Raw genomic sequence first — 17,842 nt, forward strand, 5'->3', positions numbered from 1 at the left:
AAGATTAAGTATGTGTTGGCTACTTAAGCAGATCGAATAGTGATATAAATATTTAGTAATATCTCATAAGTTGAGTTTGCAGCAATTATTTAGAGGAGTCTCTCCGAAAAATTGTCTTAGTATAAACTCATAATGGTACCACCTAAGAAAGATGCATTTGCTGATTTATTTCAGTCTGCCACTAGTTCGAATAATAGTGGCACTAAGCTCAATAATTTATCAATGTTAGAAAGGCTGAAGTTACAACAATCGGGAGGTAATGGACCTTCTAATAATTCATATTCAAATTTAGATATTTTATCAGGTTCTTCATCAAGAATAGCATCTCCTTCTCCATCATTAACTCCAAATCCAAGACCAATTCCTACTATGAGTCCTCGAATTAATATATCTCAAACAAATACTCCAATCTCTGTTGCGACTTCAAATTCTTCATTAGCATCCAATACACCAAGATTATCCCAACAAGTACCCCCCCTGTCGATTGATAATGATCCCTTTGATATTTTTCTTAAAAAGGATACGACTACGACTGCACAATCAAAAATTGTAAATGGGAATGGAAATGGGAATAAACCAACCACTAATATAGCGAATGATTTTAATGGCATTTCATTACTTGATGATGATTTCACAGATGCCTTTGAATATAAACCACCAGTAAAAGCAACTCCTCCACCACCACCTGTTAATCCAATTCCCGAAAGACCATCAAGCACTTCTAAGAAAGATGAAGTATTAGCTGAACTAATTGATATTGGTTTTAGTATAGATGATGCCAATGAATCAATACGAGAAATGGGTCCAGAATTACAATTATGTGTGAATTATATCATGAATAAGAATTCCAAACCTAATACTCCCAAGCCAACCAAGCCAAATGCGGTTAATTCAGCTCCTGCATTACCATCAAGACAACAATATGCTGAAGATTATGGCGGTATTAATATAGGTGATATTGGTCAAGATTGGTATAATAAAGCTAATAAATTTATTAACAAATCAAAGAAGACTGTGTTGAAAAACATTGAGAAACAAATGCAAGGTGGATCATATGGTAAAGGTGATAGTAACAGTTCATTACCCCAATGGATGAGAGATCAAGATAAATATAAGGCAGATGCTGTGGAAAAGAAATTTGAAGGTTCAGAAGATTATGGATCTGATGAAGAAAATATTAATCAAGAAGATATTCAAAGATTTATGAGACTTCAGAAGGAGAAGGAAAGAGAAAGAAATAAAGCCAGACTTGAAAAAGTGTATAATAAAGTAACTGGATCTAAAGAAGGTTCTCCAAGTTCTGAATTATATCCTGAACCTAAGTTACCCCCAAGGCCAACTAGACAATCTCCCCCATCATCCAGAAGTTCTCCAATTTCAACACCTCGTATATCTGCTAGAACCTCACAATCAGAAAGATCAGCTAGTGAAAGATTAGCTCCATCAAGATCAAACGGCCAGATAGGGACTCCTTCCACATCTACAGCTCTGCAAAGTCTCCGTCGTGAAAGTAAACCAACCCCAAACCCTACTCCAAACCCTACTCCAGTGCCAACTCCAAAGCCTGCTCCAGTACCAGAGATAGATTTAATTGGAATTTCTGGTTCGTCTACTGTTTCCTCTTCATTGAGGGCCGCCACCCCATTAAACCAATTTCAACTGGTTGATTACAATACTTCTAAAACAACTGCATCAGAAGCATTCAGATCAGGAGATTATGACAAAGCATTAGAGAATTATAAAAAGTGTATAGGTGCATTACCCGAAAAGCATGAAAAGAGAGTAATTATCTTTTCAAATTTGGCAAATGTTTATAAATTGGTAGGATCTTTAAAGAAGAGTATAGAAAGTATTGATGAAGGTCTTAAATTAATTGGTAAAGATGAAATTTCGAATAAGGATTTGGAAATTGAATCTAAACCAATAAGATATTGGTATGTGAAATTACTTATAACAAAAGCCGAAACATTAGAATTATTAGAGAAATATCCAGATAGTTTAACTACCTATCAAGAATTATTAACATTAAATGTTAATGATAAAAAAGTTTTAGATTCTAAGAATAGAATTGATAAAATTGTTAATCCTCAAAATTATATATCAAGACCATCATCTACTGTACCTAGTAAACCTGTTGTACAACAAAAGTCTATTCCAACTAAACAAGTATCTCCAGTACCACCACGAAAACAAACAGCTGATAAAGATGATATTGATCCAATATTAAAAGAAAACATTGATCTTCAAATTCAAGATTGGTTGAAAGGTAAGAATTTCCGAGAACTTTTAGTATCTATTAAAGATATAATTCCTAGTAAAATTAATGTTAAAGCTGTTGAAAAAGGTGATGTATTATTAAATAAAAGGGTAAAGATTCAATATTTAAAGACAATAGCCATGATTCATCCTGATAAAACTTATGTTCAATGTAAAGATGATATTAAGACACAATTATTATGTAATGGAGTCTTCATTCATCTTAACAAACAATGGGAAACATTTAAAGCTGAGAATAATTTATAATCTATAATCTATATACATTAAAAGCCGCATAACTATATAGAAATGCAAATATATTTATTTCGCAGCAAAAAAACAAATTTAGATAGACACACCTTTAACGGGATTTGAAATTCTAACCTGTAATTTTTCTCTTAGGTTTACAAGTTTTAATATATGGATAACGATAACTTTTTAAAATTTCAACTATAATTATAATAAATACCAATACTTAAAGAATTCCCAATTATAATGAGTGATGATGAAGAATATCGAGCATTGAGTGCTACTTTACTGGCATTCTATAATTTTCATAGTTATCAAACATCTCAAGTATTAAAGCCTAAAACTATTAAATATAATTCATTATCCAAATCTGAAAGGGAATTACTTGAATGGTTCCCCGGATATTTACTGGATTTAGAAGCAGTAATTGGACTTAATAAACAAGTAACTCAACAATTAGCATTAAGTGTAGCAGAAGAATGGGGTGCACCTACAAATCCTGAATTATGGGCTCAAGCTACTGATAAAGAATTTGATAAAGTTAAATCAACTTTATTACAAATTTCAAAGGAATGGACAGATGAAGGTAAATTAGAAAGACAAATAACGTATCAAAAGATAATTGACGAGTTAGTTCAATTATACCCTATTGAAATTGAAAGACAAAATATTAAGATTTTAAATCCTGGTTGTGGATTAGGTAGATTAGTTATGGAATTAGTTAAATTAGGATTTTGGACTCAGGGAAATGAATTCAGTTATCATATGTTATTAACTTCCAATTTTATACTTAATCGTTGTTCATTTATTAACCACTATTCTATTTTCCCATATTTGCATAAATCATCACATTTAGTAAAAAGGAATTTTCAATTACGTCCTTCATATTTCCCAGATACAAATCCAACAATAATTCATGAATTATTACAGAAAAATCCAAAAATTCCTTATGATGAATTAATGTCAATGACTGCAGGATCATTTACTGATTTATATGGTCCAGATAATTTACAAGTATCAGATACTTATACAGAAGATGCATTAGCTAATGAATTTCGTTCTACAAATAAAGAGAATTTTGATGTATTAGTAACTTGTTTCTTTATTGATACTGCAAGTAATATTATTGATTATTTAAAAACTATTTACTATTGCCTTAAGAAAGATGGAATATGGATAAATTTTGGTCCATTATTATGGCATTTTGAAGATGATGCTAGTATGCAATATATAGATAGAGATGGTGAAAAAGTTCCCACTGTAATGCAAGGATTAGAATTATCTAGAGATGATTTAATTGAATTAATAAAGAAAATGGGGTTTAAATTTGAAAAGCATGAATCAAATATAAAGACTACTTATTGTGGTGATCAGAAATCTCTTGGATCTTTTATGTATGATTGTGAATACTGGGTTTGTAAAAAAATATGAATAAATAGAATATATTAATTGATATACATAGATATAATAGATATAAATCACTTAAGAGTATTTAAATTAATTGGTTCACCAGTTTCAACTACTTCATCATAAATTAAAGTGGTTAAGAATTCAGATAATGATTTTCCGGTAACTTCAGGTCTTAAATAATTTGCAGCAATTTCAAATTTATAATTCTTTGAAGCTGGGAATTTCTGTGTTAATTTAGAAACTTCTTCATTTAATAAATTTTCCACTAATGATGGTGAAACTTTTTCTTTAGTGTCATATAATTCAACTTGATGTTTACACCATGAATATAACATTAATCTTGAAACTTCAGCAGTAGCTGCATCTTCCATAAGATTATTAATTGGTACACAACCAATACCTCTAATCCAGGATTCAATATAACATAAGGCAATGTACAAGTTTTGTCTAATACCATCAGTTGTAATAATACCACCTTCAATTGCTGTATTAGATAAATCAAATTCTGAAATCTTTGGATCTGGATTTGATTTATGCATTTGATTAGGAGTTGGCATATATTTATTAAAAATATCATTAGCAATTGGAGCCAAAGCTGGATGGGCAACCCAAGTACCATCATAACCCATATTGGCTTCTCTTAATTTATCATTAGAAACCTTTTCCATAGCTAAAGTATTTGCTTGCTCATTATTCTTTATTGGTATTTGAGCTGCCATACCACCCATAGCATGAACTTGACGTTTATGACATATATGAATTAATCTTTTACAATATGAACTCATGAATGGTACAGTCATAGTGACTTGATCACGATTTGGTAATATCTTAGTTGGATCATTTCTTAATCTTTTAATGGTAGAAAAGATATAATCCCATCTACCACAATTCAATCCTGCTGAATGATTTCTTAATTGATAAATGATTTCTTCCATTTGATAAGCAGCTGGTAAAGTTTCAATAAGTACAGTAGCCCTAATGGTACCTCTTTTAATTGAAAGTATATCTTGAGCAACATTAAATATATCATTCCATAATTTAGCTTCTAAATGATGTTCCATTTTTGGTAAGTAAAAGTAAGGAGCATAACCTTGTTTAATTAAAGCAATTGCATTATGATAAAAGTAAAGACCAAAATCAAGAATTGAAGCACTAACTGGTTCACCGTCAATTAAAATATGCTTATCAACCATATGCCAACCTCTTGGTCTTACAATAAGAGTTGGAATAGTTCTAGTTTCGTCATCAAAATTAACCTTATAATGTTTACCATTATCTTCATTAACAAAATCAATTTGGTGTCTAATAGCATCATATAAATTAACTTGACCATTTAAAATATTAGACCAAGTAGGAGAGTTAGAATCTTCGAAATCACTCATATAAGTCTTAACAGGAGTATTTAAGGCATTAACAACCATTTTACGATCTGGTGGACCAGTAATTTCAGTTCTTCTATCAGTTAAACCTAAACCAGGTACAGCACCTTGCCATACAGGGTCTTGTTGAAGTTTAACTGATAAATCATCCTTTAAGAATTCAAGTGAGAGACCAGAATCTAATTTAGCTTGGACATCAAGTCTATTTTGCAACAATTGCAATCTAGTTTTGTTGAAAGTACGATGTAATAATACAACAAATGATAATGAAGATTTAGTAAGTATATCAGCTTGAGTAGTAGTAGCTGGTAAATAATCTGGAGTAGACTTAATGGGTGCTAATATTTCAACCCCATCGAGTGAAGAATAAATAGGTTTATTGGTAATAGTCATATTAAATGGTTAATTTCTATATAAATCTAAATAAAATGATAACCACGACGAACTTGAACTTGGCTACCTGAGAGAAATTGCGAGGTATTTATAATTAAATAATTAATGATTCAATCCTTATCGGATTGGGGGATTCGAATCAAAGTATTTATGTATACGTAAAAGAAATAGTAGAAACGCAAAAACCCCGGATTCTGACTCCGATGACTAAAAAAAAAATGGCACTATGTCATAAAATGCCATGCCCAGCCCAAACCAAATATTTTGACTGTTTATCTAGTGATGTAAGCTTATCAAACCACAAATCAGCTTATACCTATTTTAGCCACGGAACTTTCCACCTCACCGGAGTCAATTTTTTTTGTACATTTTGCGGCCCACTGCCGCGATTGAATTTGGCTTAACGGCTATTTCGTGGCTGATAACATCACATTACGGACTTGAGCGAAACGTACCATGTGCACCATTAACATGTTAACCTGACAATGCCCTTTGACAATCTTTATGGTTTTTAGCTGGCATTTGGAGGGGTCAAAAGTGGGAAAGAAGTCAAGAACTTTGAACTTTAAAGCTAAAATTTCCAAAGTCCGAGTTAAGCAACTCCGAGTCCGATGCGAGATTGTTCACAAATAATAATAATTTTATCAGTTCATTTCAAAGCTGTACGGTACGAACGATTTTAGCACATTAATATACAGTATCTATAAAAAAAGTTCCCTTGGTCCGACTATTTCATTTAACTATGTAAATTTTGTATGTACATTACAAAGTAAATTAGCCTTGCGTATATAATTAAGAGTCATCTATAACTTTTTAAGAACTGTTGATTCTAATCTGGAACTTATAACTTCGTCGCTATCAGTTAATACTCCAGCTATTTTTAAAATTTCACTAGTTTTTCCGACAACTGCTTCCCAATTTAATTCATCTTGTCCAACTTTACTATTAAAATTAACAGTTTTAATCCATTCTCCAGCATCTTCTTTAGAATAATCTAAGTTTTCACCAATATATTCAATGGCTTTATCTTTATTGACATTGAAATAATTAATACCTTTATTTACACTACTCACAAATGCTTTAATAGCTTCATTTTTTGATTCTAATGTCTTAGCATTGGCAGTTATAACCCAAGAAGGCCATGGAGTATAAATTTGACCAATTTGTTTAATTTCTCCATTATCGTAATATTTTTTGGATGTAAAATATTCCCACATAAATGCATCACTATTTAATTCTTTATCTTCTAATTTATGATTAACTGAATCTCTTAAATTTTTAAATGTAGATAAGATAGGGAAATTTGAAAATTCTTTAGAGAATTTCAAATCATGAGCAAGAACAAAACTCATAATATATGATCCACTACCAATTCTAGAAACACCAATTGATTTACCATCTAATTGATCAACTTTTGTTAATTCATTACGGTTTGAACCGGTAGATACAGCCCATAATAATGGAGAATTAACATAAGTATCAATTAACTTATATGAATCATTTCCCTTAGCCAAATCAGCAATGAATCCTTCAGTTAATCCAATAGCAATATCAACTTCTCCATCATTTAAAAGTTTGACTAATCTTCCAGTACCTTCAAGAACTTTAACGAATTCAATTTTTAAATTTTGAGATTCATAATATCCTTGTTGTTCAGCAAAGAATAAAGGAGTGGAGAAATGTTCAGGGATATAGGCCACCTTTAAGGTAGTAATTTCGTTTGACATAGTTAACAATAATTATAAGAGATTGACTATACTAACCGATTAATGATTGATTTGTAAGTCAAACTTGAAAATTGGAAATTGAAAAATTGTGGTCCCCCATTTCCGTTTTTTTTTGCGCTCGGTGATCGGGAATAAGCTGCAACTCTTGCAACTTTTACAATATGAAATTTAGATTGAATTTATTAATATTAAATCAAATGACTATTAAAATGATATTTAAGTAATGGATAGAGAGTTTCTAAAGGATTCTTCATCGCAATAGTAGATGGATAAACTAAAAATTTAACTAATAAAACTTCCCAATGAACAAACTAATATAGAAGAAACAAATAAAAATTAAGTTGGAGAATGTGAGACTTGATTAAGTGAAGAAGAGTCATGTCTGTATGAACCACATTAATAATATTAAACAAGAAGTAGATAAACTATGCCAAGAAGAACAGTATAAAAAGAATAAGCGTGATTATTTCAATAATAAAATACACGATAAAAATAATGCAATTGTTATTAACTTCTAACAAGCACATTCGCCACCTCCACTTCTATTATTATTGGCAGCATTTGAAGTTAAATCTATTCTACCTTCAGTATTAGAAGATCCTTGACCACCTGGAGCAGATGATGCAACTTTGGATTCAGGGATTTTGCTTCCTATACCAATAAATATATCATTAACATTATAACCTGATTTAGCACTAGATTCAAAGAATAATATACCTTCTTCATCAGCTAAATTCTGACCTTCTTCAACACTAACTTTTCTCATATTATTTTCTTCATCTTCAGGAGAATCTTGTTCAACCAAATCATATTTATTCCCAACCAATGCAATTGTTATATCTTTAGATGCTTGTTCGTGTAATTCTTTAACCCAATGTCTTGCTCTGATAAATGAAGCAGGCTTTGTAACATCGTAGACTACAATGGCTGCTTGAGCATTTCTGTAATACATTGGAGCCAATGAAGCAAATCTTTCTTGACCAGCAGTATCCCAAATCTCATATTTTATGACTTTTGAACCAATAGTACATTTTTGAGTTAAAAAGGCGGCTCCAATAGTTGGTTCTTTATTTTCTTGAAAATCATTACTAACAAATCTCAATACTAATGATGATTTTCCAACAGCAGCCTCACCAAGTAGAACTAACTTAACTGATGTAGCAGGATTAGGAAAGCTCATTATGATACTTTTAAGCTTTTATGATTTATTATTAGTGAATGGAAATAAGATAAATATTATACAGTAAAGCAACTAACTAGTATATAATTAGATGCTAATTGAATAGTAATAAAGCCAGTAATAACAATACTATATCAACAAAAGATTTAATACTTAAATGATTGAGATTTATAATAACTGGTTAAACAGTTTTAGATTGCCGTGACTTTTCTTTAATCAGTTTTATCTAATGATATTCGCTACACAATTAGGGGTGACTTGCACTGCCAGTTTGAGAAAGTATTGCGGAAAACCGCTTTGGTAAGGACACTCCTAATCATGTGACTTTTGTCGCAATTTCTTATACAACTTTTTGACATGACAATAGATCATAGCTTCCGTGGAACTCGCGGAACTGAAATTTGCAATCTAGAATTATGCCTGACTTCTCTACAGCCGTACCATTGGCTCATTATTAATCCAGAATAGGTAATTCTGCTAGATTTGAATTCTAGCATCCTCAATATCCTTAATCGGAATCGACAACTACTGTTCAATTATAATTATATTAACTACAAGTCAAGTTCGGGCTCTCTTGTTGCGAGTTGACGATTAGCCACATAACCATTTTACAGTCTCTATAATTGCATTCATAGTAAATTTTTTTCTTTTTATATGGCTACTCACATAAAATAAAAAATTGAATGATGCGATTTTTAGTTTCGGATTTTAATGGGTTATGCATTCTGAAGTAAGTAATAATATTTAATATTTAATATTTTAATCAAGTAAATTAATTTTCAATTCAAAATACTCGTATTCTCTTTAGATAGGGAACAGGGGAATTTGTTCATTCAATAAGGATCGTTAAGTATTTTGTTATCAATAAAGATTCAAGTATCGTTTATTGGATAATTGTTAGTAATCCTATATTGTTCTGCCCCCAAACCCCATTTTTCATATATTTTGTGTGTGTGTGCATAGATCTTTACATTTTTTTTTAGAAAACTCCACTAAACTCAAATATGAATCAGAAATATATTGTTTACCAATTAAATCTTTCGTTTAATAAAGTTGCCAGTTTCTTTTCAATTCTAAGGAAGTTATCTTCTACTACTTCATCATTTTTTAGTACTACTACTACATCATCAAATTCTTCAATGACAAATGGAATTGAATTATTACCTTCATATCTCACTATCGATTCAGATCAGCTACATGATAATTTTGATCTTCTAAATGAAATAGAAGCTAAAAATATTAAAGAAGGTATAACTGATAGTAAATCGAAATGGTCTGTAAGTGATGGTAGAATTAAAGCACCAAGACGTCGAAATCGTTATTCAAATATTTTCCCATTCAATTATAATCGTGTAAGATTACCATGTAAATCTAAAAGTGATTATATTAATGCTTCAAGAGTTCAAATAGATGATGAAAATAAGTATATAGTAACTCAAGGTCCAACTGAATCAACCATACATCATTTTTGGAGTATGTGTTTTAATGAAAGTGAAGCTAATAATCAAGATACTATTGTCATAGTTATGTTAACATCTCTCGTTGAAGATGGCGTATTTAAATGTATTCAATATTGGCCTAATGATCTTGATGAAAGTACTCAAGAAATGAAATTTTATTCTCAATTAAAGGAAGATCTGATTGATATTAATAATTTGAAAGTTCGATTTGTTAATAAGATTTATAATGAAGATGGAGATTATTTATTAACTGAGTTAGAATTGAAAACCACTACTAAAACAAAAAAAGTATATCATTACTATTATTATAAATGGGCTGATGCAAGAGTTCCACCATCAGCTAAATCCTTACATAACTTATCTGAAGATATTCATAAATATGATTTGGAAACTAATAAACCAATAATTCCAATAATTCATTGTTCGGCAGGGGTAGGTAGATCAGGAACTTTTATTGTATTAGATTATATATTCAGAAATCCAGATGTATTCTTTTCTGAAACCAATTTGACTCTGCATTATGATCCTAAAAGGGATCCTATATACCAAACAGTTTTTACTTTACGAACTTACAGAATGATGATGGTTCAAACTTTCCATCAATATCGATTTCTTTATAATACTGCCATAGGTATGTTTCGTCAGATCCAGGATTCTTGAATCTTAACATTTCTATACTTATTCATATAAATTATATACGTTGATACCTCTTTCATTCTTATATCTGACTATAAATGGTCTTTTACTTAATATATTAATTTCTAATGTCTTACTCTAAGTATCTTATCGTAAGAGTCTCAAATGTGAGTGTTGCAAAAAAAAAAAGAGATTGAGGGAGAGAGGACCTGATAGTAAGGAATTGTCAACGCCACTTAGACTCCATCAATTCGGCAATTGATCCATCATATAATAATATATAACGGAAATGAGTAATGACAAGATGGCTTGTGATGATATAGTTTCTACTATTTTATTACAAGATTATTTCATAATGAAAGTCTCCGGGGTTCAATATGTACTGGATTTGGCTTTAGATTTAGAGAGTCAAGTACGAGATGATATTCATCATGATTTGAAATTAAGATTAAGTACTAAATCTTTAATTCAAATGATTGAAACTATCCGATCCAATTATAAAATTAATATTATAGAATCATCAATTACTTCAATAGCAAAACCCACGGATACAACATTTGTGTACATTTTATGTGAAAAACTTATAAATTATCAAACATGGAGAATTGATGTTTTAGGAATGGAATATTCTTTAAAATCTATCTTAGTTCCATTGATAGATTTATTCATTAATAAATCAATTACTTTTGAATGTAATTCAAAACATTTATTTGAATTGGGGTTGACAAATACTAATATCGATTATTTATCTGTTATTGAACAATATAGTAATATTAAGTCACATTATACATATTTCACATCATATAAAACATATGTATATAATATCAATTCATTAGATAATGTTCAAAGTCTACTCAACATAAATTCCATTGAAGATTCAATTGATTCTGAACTATTACTAAATAATAAGGATAAGTATCAAATAGTACCCTTAGAAAATGATGATAATAATAACAATAACTACAATGTTAATTATAATACTAATTGTATTCAATTTTCTCAACCAAAAAGAATCAGGTCATGTATAACTCTTACTCAAAGAGAAGTTAGTTGCTTAATAGGTAAACAAGGTACAAGACTTAATTCATTGCGACAAGAATCAAATTGTATTATAAAAGTATTACCCCTTGATAATAATTTATCAACTACACTTACAAGTTCTGTTTCAATTACAAAAGGGTTGGCAAGAAAAGATACTCCACAAAATGTTCTTGTTGTAGGTAATGAATCTGATGTTAAATTTGTTCTTAAATCAATTGAAACAATCATAATTGAATATCGTCATAGTGATTCTAAATTTATTTGATTGCAAAATTGACGCGATTCCGGGTAAATAATTGGCATCATCTAAGTAAAAATTAAACTGCTAGAGAAAATTTGAGACCGATGGGGTAAACATCCAAACTACAATACTTAATATACATCCCCATATAGAGTGAAAAATTTTTTTTTCATTTTGAACTTTCCTTTACAGTGGTAGGACGAATTTTCAATTTTTTTATAATTTTAAAAATATCTCTTCTTCCTTTTTGAAAAGTTTTCTAATTCCTTTTAAAATTATCTGAAAAGATTTGAATTAAACATGGCTGACGGTGTTTTTCAAGGTGCTATCGGTATCGATTTAGGTACTACTTACTCATGTGTTGCTACATTCGACTCTGCTGTTGAAATTATTGCCAATGAACAAGGTAACAGAGTTACTCCTTCTTTCGTCGCTTTTACTAGTGAAGAAAGATTAATTGGTGATGCTGCTAAGAATCAAGCAGCTTTAAACCCAAAGAACACCGTTTTTGATGCTAAACGTTTAATCGGTCGTGCTTATGATGATGAATCCGTTCAAAAGGATATTAAATCTTGGCCATTTAAAGTTGTTGACTCCAATGGTAACCCACAAATTGAAGTTGAATACTTAGGTGAATCTAAAACTTTCTCCCCTCAAGAAATTTCTTCTATGGTTTTAACTAAAATGAAGGAAATTGCTGAAGCTAAAATTGGTAAGAAAGTTGAAAAAGCTGTTATTACTGTTCCAGCTTATTTCAATGATGCTCAAAGACAAGCCACCAAAGATGCTGGTGCCATTGCTGGTTTAAACGTTTTAAGAATCATTAACGAACCAACTGCTGCTGCCATTGCTTATGGTTTAGGTGCTGGTAAATCCGAAAAGGAAAGACATGTCTTAATTTTCGATTTAGGTGGTGGTACTTTTGATGTTTCCTTATTAAACATTACCGGTGGTGTTTTCACCGTTAAGGCTACTGCTGGTGACACTCATTTAGGTGGTCAAGATTTCGATACTAACTTGTTAGAACATTTCAAGAAAGAATTCCAAAAGAAGACTGGTTTAGATATTTCTGAAGATGCCAGAGCTTTAAGAAGATTAAGAACTTCTTGTGAACGTGCTAAGAGATCTTTATCTTCTGGTACTCAAACTACTGTTGAAATTGACTCTTTATTCGATGGTGAAGATTTCAATGCTAACATTACCAGAGCTAGATTTGAAGATATTAACTCTGCTTTATTCAAATCTACTTTAGAACCAGTTGAACAAGTCTTAAAGGATGCTAAAATCTCTAAGACTCAAGTTGATGAAGTTGTCTTAGTTGGTGGTTCTACTAGAATTCCAAAGGTTCAAAAATTATTATCTGATTTCTTTGATGGTAAACAATTAGAAAAATCTATTAACCCAGATGAAGCTGTTGCTTATGGTGCTGCTGTTCAAGGTGCTATCTTAACTGGTCAATCTACTTCTGAAGATACTAAAGATTTATTATTATTAGATGTTATTCCATTATCTTTAGGTGTTGCCATGCAAGGTAATGTTTTCGCTCCAGTTGTTCCAAGAAACACTACTGTTCCAACTATTAAGAGAAGAACTTTCACTACTGTTGCTGATCATCAAACTACTGTTCAATTCCCAGTTTACCAAGGTGAACGTGTTAACTGTACTGAAAACACTTTATTAGGTGAATTCGATTTAAAGAACATTCCACCAATGCCAGCTGGTGAACCAGTCTTAGAAGCTATCTTTGAAGTTGATGCTAATGGTATCTTAAAGGTTACTGCTGTTGAAAAATCCACTGGTAGATCTGCTAACATTACTATCTCCAACTCTATTGGTAGATTATCATCTGATGAAATTGAAAAGATGATCTCTGATGCTGAAAAATTCAAATCTTCTGATGATGCTTTTGCCAAGAGACATGAACAAAAACAAAAATTAGAAGCTTATGTTGCTTCTGTTGAATCTACTGTCACTGACCCAGTCTTATCTGCTAAATTAAAGAAATCTGCTAAGGATAAGATTGAAACTGCTTTATCTGATGCTTTACAAACTTTAGAAATTGAAGATTCTTCTGCTGATGATTACAGAAAGGCTGAATTAGCTTTAAAGAGAGCTGTTACTAAAGGTATGGCTACCCGTTAAAATATGGAAAAAGGATAAAAAGAATTGTAATTGACTAAAATTAATTAATCTTCTGTATATTTTCATTTTTTATATCTATCACATATTTCTTCATCTTTTTTATTTCTCGGGCTTCATGAATACATCATTATCGATAATTTATTTAAATTATCATTTCAAATATTAGTGTAGTTAGTGTATATTTTACATACTATAGACAAGTTGAAGATGAATTATTCATCATCAATTATATAATTACCCAATTTGTCCATTTTTAATTTTTTTACTCCCGTTTGTAATGCTTCGATTATCTTTTCATTCTCTTCATCTAAGTCATGATCAGATTCGCTTTCAAACTCTTCATCTTCATATTCTTCTTCATCTTCTTCATCTTCATCTTCTTCATCTTCTTCATTTTCTTCTTCTTCATAATCTTCTACTTCACTATAATCTTCATCATCTTCACCAGTATTATCTCTCATACTTTGTACAGCTTGTTCTAAATCTTTTTCTTCTCTATTACCAGTTTTCTTTTTAGCATAACCTGAAGCTTGAACTTCAACATCCAAACTTTTTATTCTAGTAACATCACGTTTGAAATTTGGATAAGCATATTTATAACCTTCACCATATCCATCAGTATCAAACATAGTTGGATCATGAGTTGGAGCATATCTAAATTTTTTTTCAAAGAATGCTTTAATACCTTCAACATCTCTATCAAAATATTGTTTAGCATCAACATGTTCTATAGAAACACATTGAGGGAAATCAATAACTACAAAATCAAATTCATGATCTTTTATTTCATCTTTATCTCTTATTATAATATTAAATTCATTAAAATCACAATGAATAAGTCCATGATTAGCTAATTTAACAATGAAATTCATTAAATCAGAATATAATTTTTTATAATTATTATGTTTACGTAAATGTTTCATAGGTATTCCTTTAATCCATTCCATTAATACACAATGTCTTGAATAATCAAAAGGTTGGGGAACTGTAAAATTATTTTGATATAAAATTGTCATAAATTCAAATTCCTTTTGAGCTGCTAATCTTGATAAATACATCCAATTTGATGTATGTCTATTTTTTAAATAATCTCGATTATTTTTAACAGTCTTAAATGAAGTTCTACCTAATCTATGAATTTTCATTACTTTTTGAATTCCTTGTGTATCACTAACTGAATAAATATCAGATTCTTTACCAACTCCAATAGTTGTCCCCACAGAATATAAAGTTTCTTTATTTAACATTGATTTTAAGGCAAGATAATCATATCCTGAATATGTAAGTCTAAACCCATCATATTTGGCATTTCTTAATCTTGAAACTAATTTTAATTTAGCAAGATCACCTATTGATCTATTAGTACCAGTTGGAGATTTTAAACCTCCAAGGTTATGAATCATAGTAGTAGGAACTAATTCATGATTTCTAGATCCTTGTTCTATGGCTTGAAGAACTCGAAAATCATCAGAGGTTAAGTACCTCATATGTGACGTATCTAACTTCATTATAATTAGTTTATATTTTATTTAACTATACGATCTTTACAATATCAAATAGTTTTTAAGATGCTCTTCTCTCTTTGCTATTTTTTTTTTCCACACTGATGTTCGCAGTTGGCCTAATTAGGAAATGATAGTAGGAATAAATTTTTGAATGGTTGCAATAATATTTTATTTATTATATATACTAGGTCATATTCAGAATTTTGTTTACTGTCATATTATGAAAGTAATAGTCAATTAATGATTCAAATGAAAATTTTTGAATACTTAGTTCATTGGTATAATTGATAGAATTATTTTCTAGATTAAACAAATTCTTTAAGAACGATGTCTTTACAATTTTTAATTATAGTCACACTTTTATCATTTTATTTATAAAACAGAATAGTATATATAATTAATTCAAGAATCATTCGTTGTGCTTTTCCAAAAATCATTGTTCTGTAAATTGGCTCGCTTATCTTTTTCAATTGCATAGACATTTGAAAGTCCAAAATCGGGGGAAACAAGTGTTAACTTATCTTTATCGAGAAGTAAATTATTGGGATGGATATCTCCATGAATGATTCCAAAGTCTACTTCATTCAAAATCCTCTTTCGCTTTAGCTTTCCCTTTTTAGCCCTAAAATATTCGGTCTCAATGAATTCAGTGAGAATATAAAACCCCTTTATTCTCTTCTTTTCCCAATCAACGAACCCACAGCTAAATATGCATGGATCAAAGTTCATTCTATTATCAGACAGAGATTCCTCTTCAGAAAAACCACAAGGGTATTTATCTCTTAATAAAACAATATCCCTAAGGAAATTGTTAAATACAAAACTTAATGTCCCAAAGAATTGGAGAGATCTGGTACGCTTAAATTGCTGAGGCGCAGATACGGCGTTGAAAACTTTCAAAAACATCCCTTTTCTATGGTTAGAAATTTTATGATCTAGGACTTCAACTCGGAACCTTTTTAAAATTCTATCACTACTTATTAATTCCATTTTCCCAATTTTGTTTCTAGGGAGAAACTTAAAATCCAAATCTAACTTTAGTGCTTCAGTCATGTATTTTTGGTGAACTTTGAATAATGTTTTCTCAAAAAAGTACCAGTCTCCAATTTTAGTGAAATTTTTCAATTTAAATATACATATATCCTTCATCATTTTATACCTCCATTCAGCTTCCCTTTTGAAATCAGATGCGGAAAGTTTTGATATCACTTTCAAATCTTTAATAGAAAAGTTACTTTCCTTACCAGCTTCCTTAAAGTGATTAAAAGCAAAACCCGCGATCAAAGAACATAAATTGTACTGTCCAGCCAGATATGGAATACAGGCTACTTTGCATTTGACCTGTACTACTGCACCATTATGGTGAATTGAAAAAGATTTTGAACTCAGACTACTTTTGATTATAATAAATAACACGTGGGTTTGGTCAATAGCGATTCCATACTTTGAATTTATATTCATCATTTTGAATAAGCATTGATTCATTAATTCCAAGAATACATCTGAATTTTGGTTTAATCTATTACAGTAAGCAAATTCGATACCATTTTCCTTGATTGCTAATGGAAATCTGTATCTATACATGTCTTCAGCATCATGAATAATATATTCAGGAAAATATTTTTCATAATACAGTCGAGCTGTTGTCATTTTAATGCCACGTAAAGCTGGATGAAAAAGGATTGGTAATATATAATGAATATTTCTTTCTGAAACATGGGCTAATTGATGTAACAGCGCTAACATCTGATGAATGTCAAGGTTAAGGAAATGCTTTGTTATGGAGATGTCTCCAGATGATATTATATTTTCTATATCCATTATTTTCACATCAGGATGAAATCCACAATATGGTGGGATTATTTTTTTCAGGCTAACAAATTTCAATTTCAGTCGTTTATCTTGAGGTACTGGCTCACTCGTGTACAGAGGAAACTGAATCTTGAACAAAATTGATAAATCCAAAAGATTTCCAAGCAGCCGTGAAGAATTTATTCCAAAAATTCGATGAAAACATGAATTAATATTATTCAAGTCTTTAATATATTGACGCGAGGAAATATATGTTTGATCTAAAATGAATTCCATGTCTGGTTTGAATGGTATATAATGAAATAAAGATAATGATACCCCAAGCTTCATTCGATTCACATATAGCATTTTTTCATGGGGATCCAATATATTGGTATTTTGGATTAGTACTCGTACGTTTTCCCATGTTGG

General features: G+C 30.4%; 10 protein-coding genes across 10 annotated transcripts; 5 read left to right on the forward strand and 5 right to left on the reverse strand. All coding sequences in view use genetic code 12, as the record gives it.

Moving 5' to 3' along the window:
- The first annotated feature begins 59 nt into the window (after nt 1-59).
- On the forward strand, nt 60-2,648 carry FGR32 (Fgr32p). Its single transcript, XM_064881289.1, has one exon. The coding sequence runs from the start codon at nt 133-135 to the stop codon at nt 2,521-2,523; it is 2,391 nt and encodes a 796-aa protein (XP_064739772.1). The 5' UTR covers nt 60-132; the 3' UTR covers nt 2,524-2,648.
- RJT21DRAFT_119150 (S-adenosylmethionine-dependent methyltransferase) lies at nt 2,627-3,952 on the forward strand. The gene has a single exon (XM_064881290.1). It carries the CDS (start codon nt 2,752-2,754, stop codon nt 3,934-3,936), a length of 1,185 nt encoding a protein of 394 aa, XP_064739773.1. The 5' UTR covers nt 2,627-2,751; the 3' UTR covers nt 3,937-3,952.
- On the reverse strand, nt 3,953-5,725 carry RJT21DRAFT_93603 (malate synthase). The gene has a single exon (XM_064885691.1). The coding sequence runs from the start codon at nt 5,685-5,687 to the stop codon at nt 3,984-3,986; it is 1,704 nt and encodes a 567-aa protein (XP_064739774.1). The 5' UTR covers nt 5,688-5,725; the 3' UTR covers nt 3,953-3,983.
- A 565-nt stretch (nt 5,726-6,290) lies between these two features.
- On the reverse strand, nt 6,291-7,494 carry RJT21DRAFT_23981 (uncharacterized protein). The gene has a single exon (XM_064883848.1). The coding sequence runs from the start codon at nt 7,412-7,414 to the stop codon at nt 6,491-6,493; it is 924 nt and encodes a 307-aa protein (XP_064739775.1). The 5' UTR covers nt 7,415-7,494; the 3' UTR covers nt 6,291-6,490.
- Nucleotides 7,495-7,928: 434 nt separating this feature from the next.
- VPS21 (Rab family GTPase) lies at nt 7,929-8,594 on the reverse strand (the record flags this gene model as incomplete). Its single annotated transcript, XM_064885308.1, has 1 exon — nt 7,929-8,594. The coding sequence occupies one exon, from the start codon at nt 8,592-8,594 to the stop codon at nt 7,929-7,931; it is 666 nt and encodes a 221-aa protein (XP_064739776.1).
- Nucleotides 8,595-9,733: 1,139 nt separating this feature from the next.
- On the forward strand, nt 9,734-10,714 carry PTP1 (tyrosine protein phosphatase; the record flags this gene model as incomplete). Its single annotated transcript, XM_064885335.1, has 1 exon — nt 9,734-10,714. One exon carries the CDS (start codon nt 9,734-9,736, stop codon nt 10,712-10,714), a length of 981 nt encoding a protein of 326 aa, XP_064739777.1.
- Nucleotides 10,715-10,994: 280 nt separating this feature from the next.
- On the forward strand, nt 10,995-11,996 carry RJT21DRAFT_2393 (uncharacterized protein; the record flags this gene model as incomplete). The annotated part of the gene is made up of 1 exon (XM_064883844.1): nt 10,995-11,996. The coding sequence occupies one exon, from the start codon at nt 10,995-10,997 to the stop codon at nt 11,994-11,996; it is 1,002 nt and encodes a 333-aa protein (XP_064739778.1).
- A 173-nt stretch (nt 11,997-12,169) lies between these two features.
- Nucleotides 12,170-14,349, forward strand: SSB1 (Hsp70 family ATPase). The gene has a single exon (XM_064881291.1). The coding sequence runs from the start codon at nt 12,273-12,275 to the stop codon at nt 14,112-14,114; it is 1,842 nt and encodes a 613-aa protein (XP_064739779.1). The 5' UTR covers nt 12,170-12,272; the 3' UTR covers nt 14,115-14,349.
- On the reverse strand, nt 14,327-15,653 carry RIO2 (protein kinase; the record flags this gene model as incomplete). Its single annotated transcript, XM_064883327.1, has 1 exon — nt 14,327-15,653. The coding sequence occupies exon 1, from the start codon at nt 15,620-15,622 to the stop codon at nt 14,327-14,329; it is 1,296 nt and encodes a 431-aa protein (XP_064739780.1). The 5' UTR covers nt 15,623-15,653.
- A 361-nt stretch (nt 15,654-16,014) lies between these two features.
- On the reverse strand, nt 16,015-17,454 carry RJT21DRAFT_119157 (uncharacterized protein). Its single transcript, XM_064881292.1, has one exon. It carries the CDS (start codon nt 17,438-17,440, stop codon nt 16,022-16,024), a length of 1,419 nt encoding a protein of 472 aa, XP_064739781.1. The 5' UTR covers nt 17,441-17,454; the 3' UTR covers nt 16,015-16,021.
- Nucleotides 17,455-17,842: the final 388 nt, after the last annotated feature.

Source organism: Scheffersomyces amazonensis (genome assembly GCF_036850825.1).
Source record: "Scheffersomyces amazonensis strain UFMG-HMD-26.3 chromosome Unknown RJT21scaffold_2, whole genome shotgun sequence".
In the NCBI taxonomy this organism is placed as follows: domain Eukaryota; kingdom Fungi; phylum Ascomycota; class Pichiomycetes; order Serinales; family Debaryomycetaceae; genus Scheffersomyces; species Scheffersomyces amazonensis.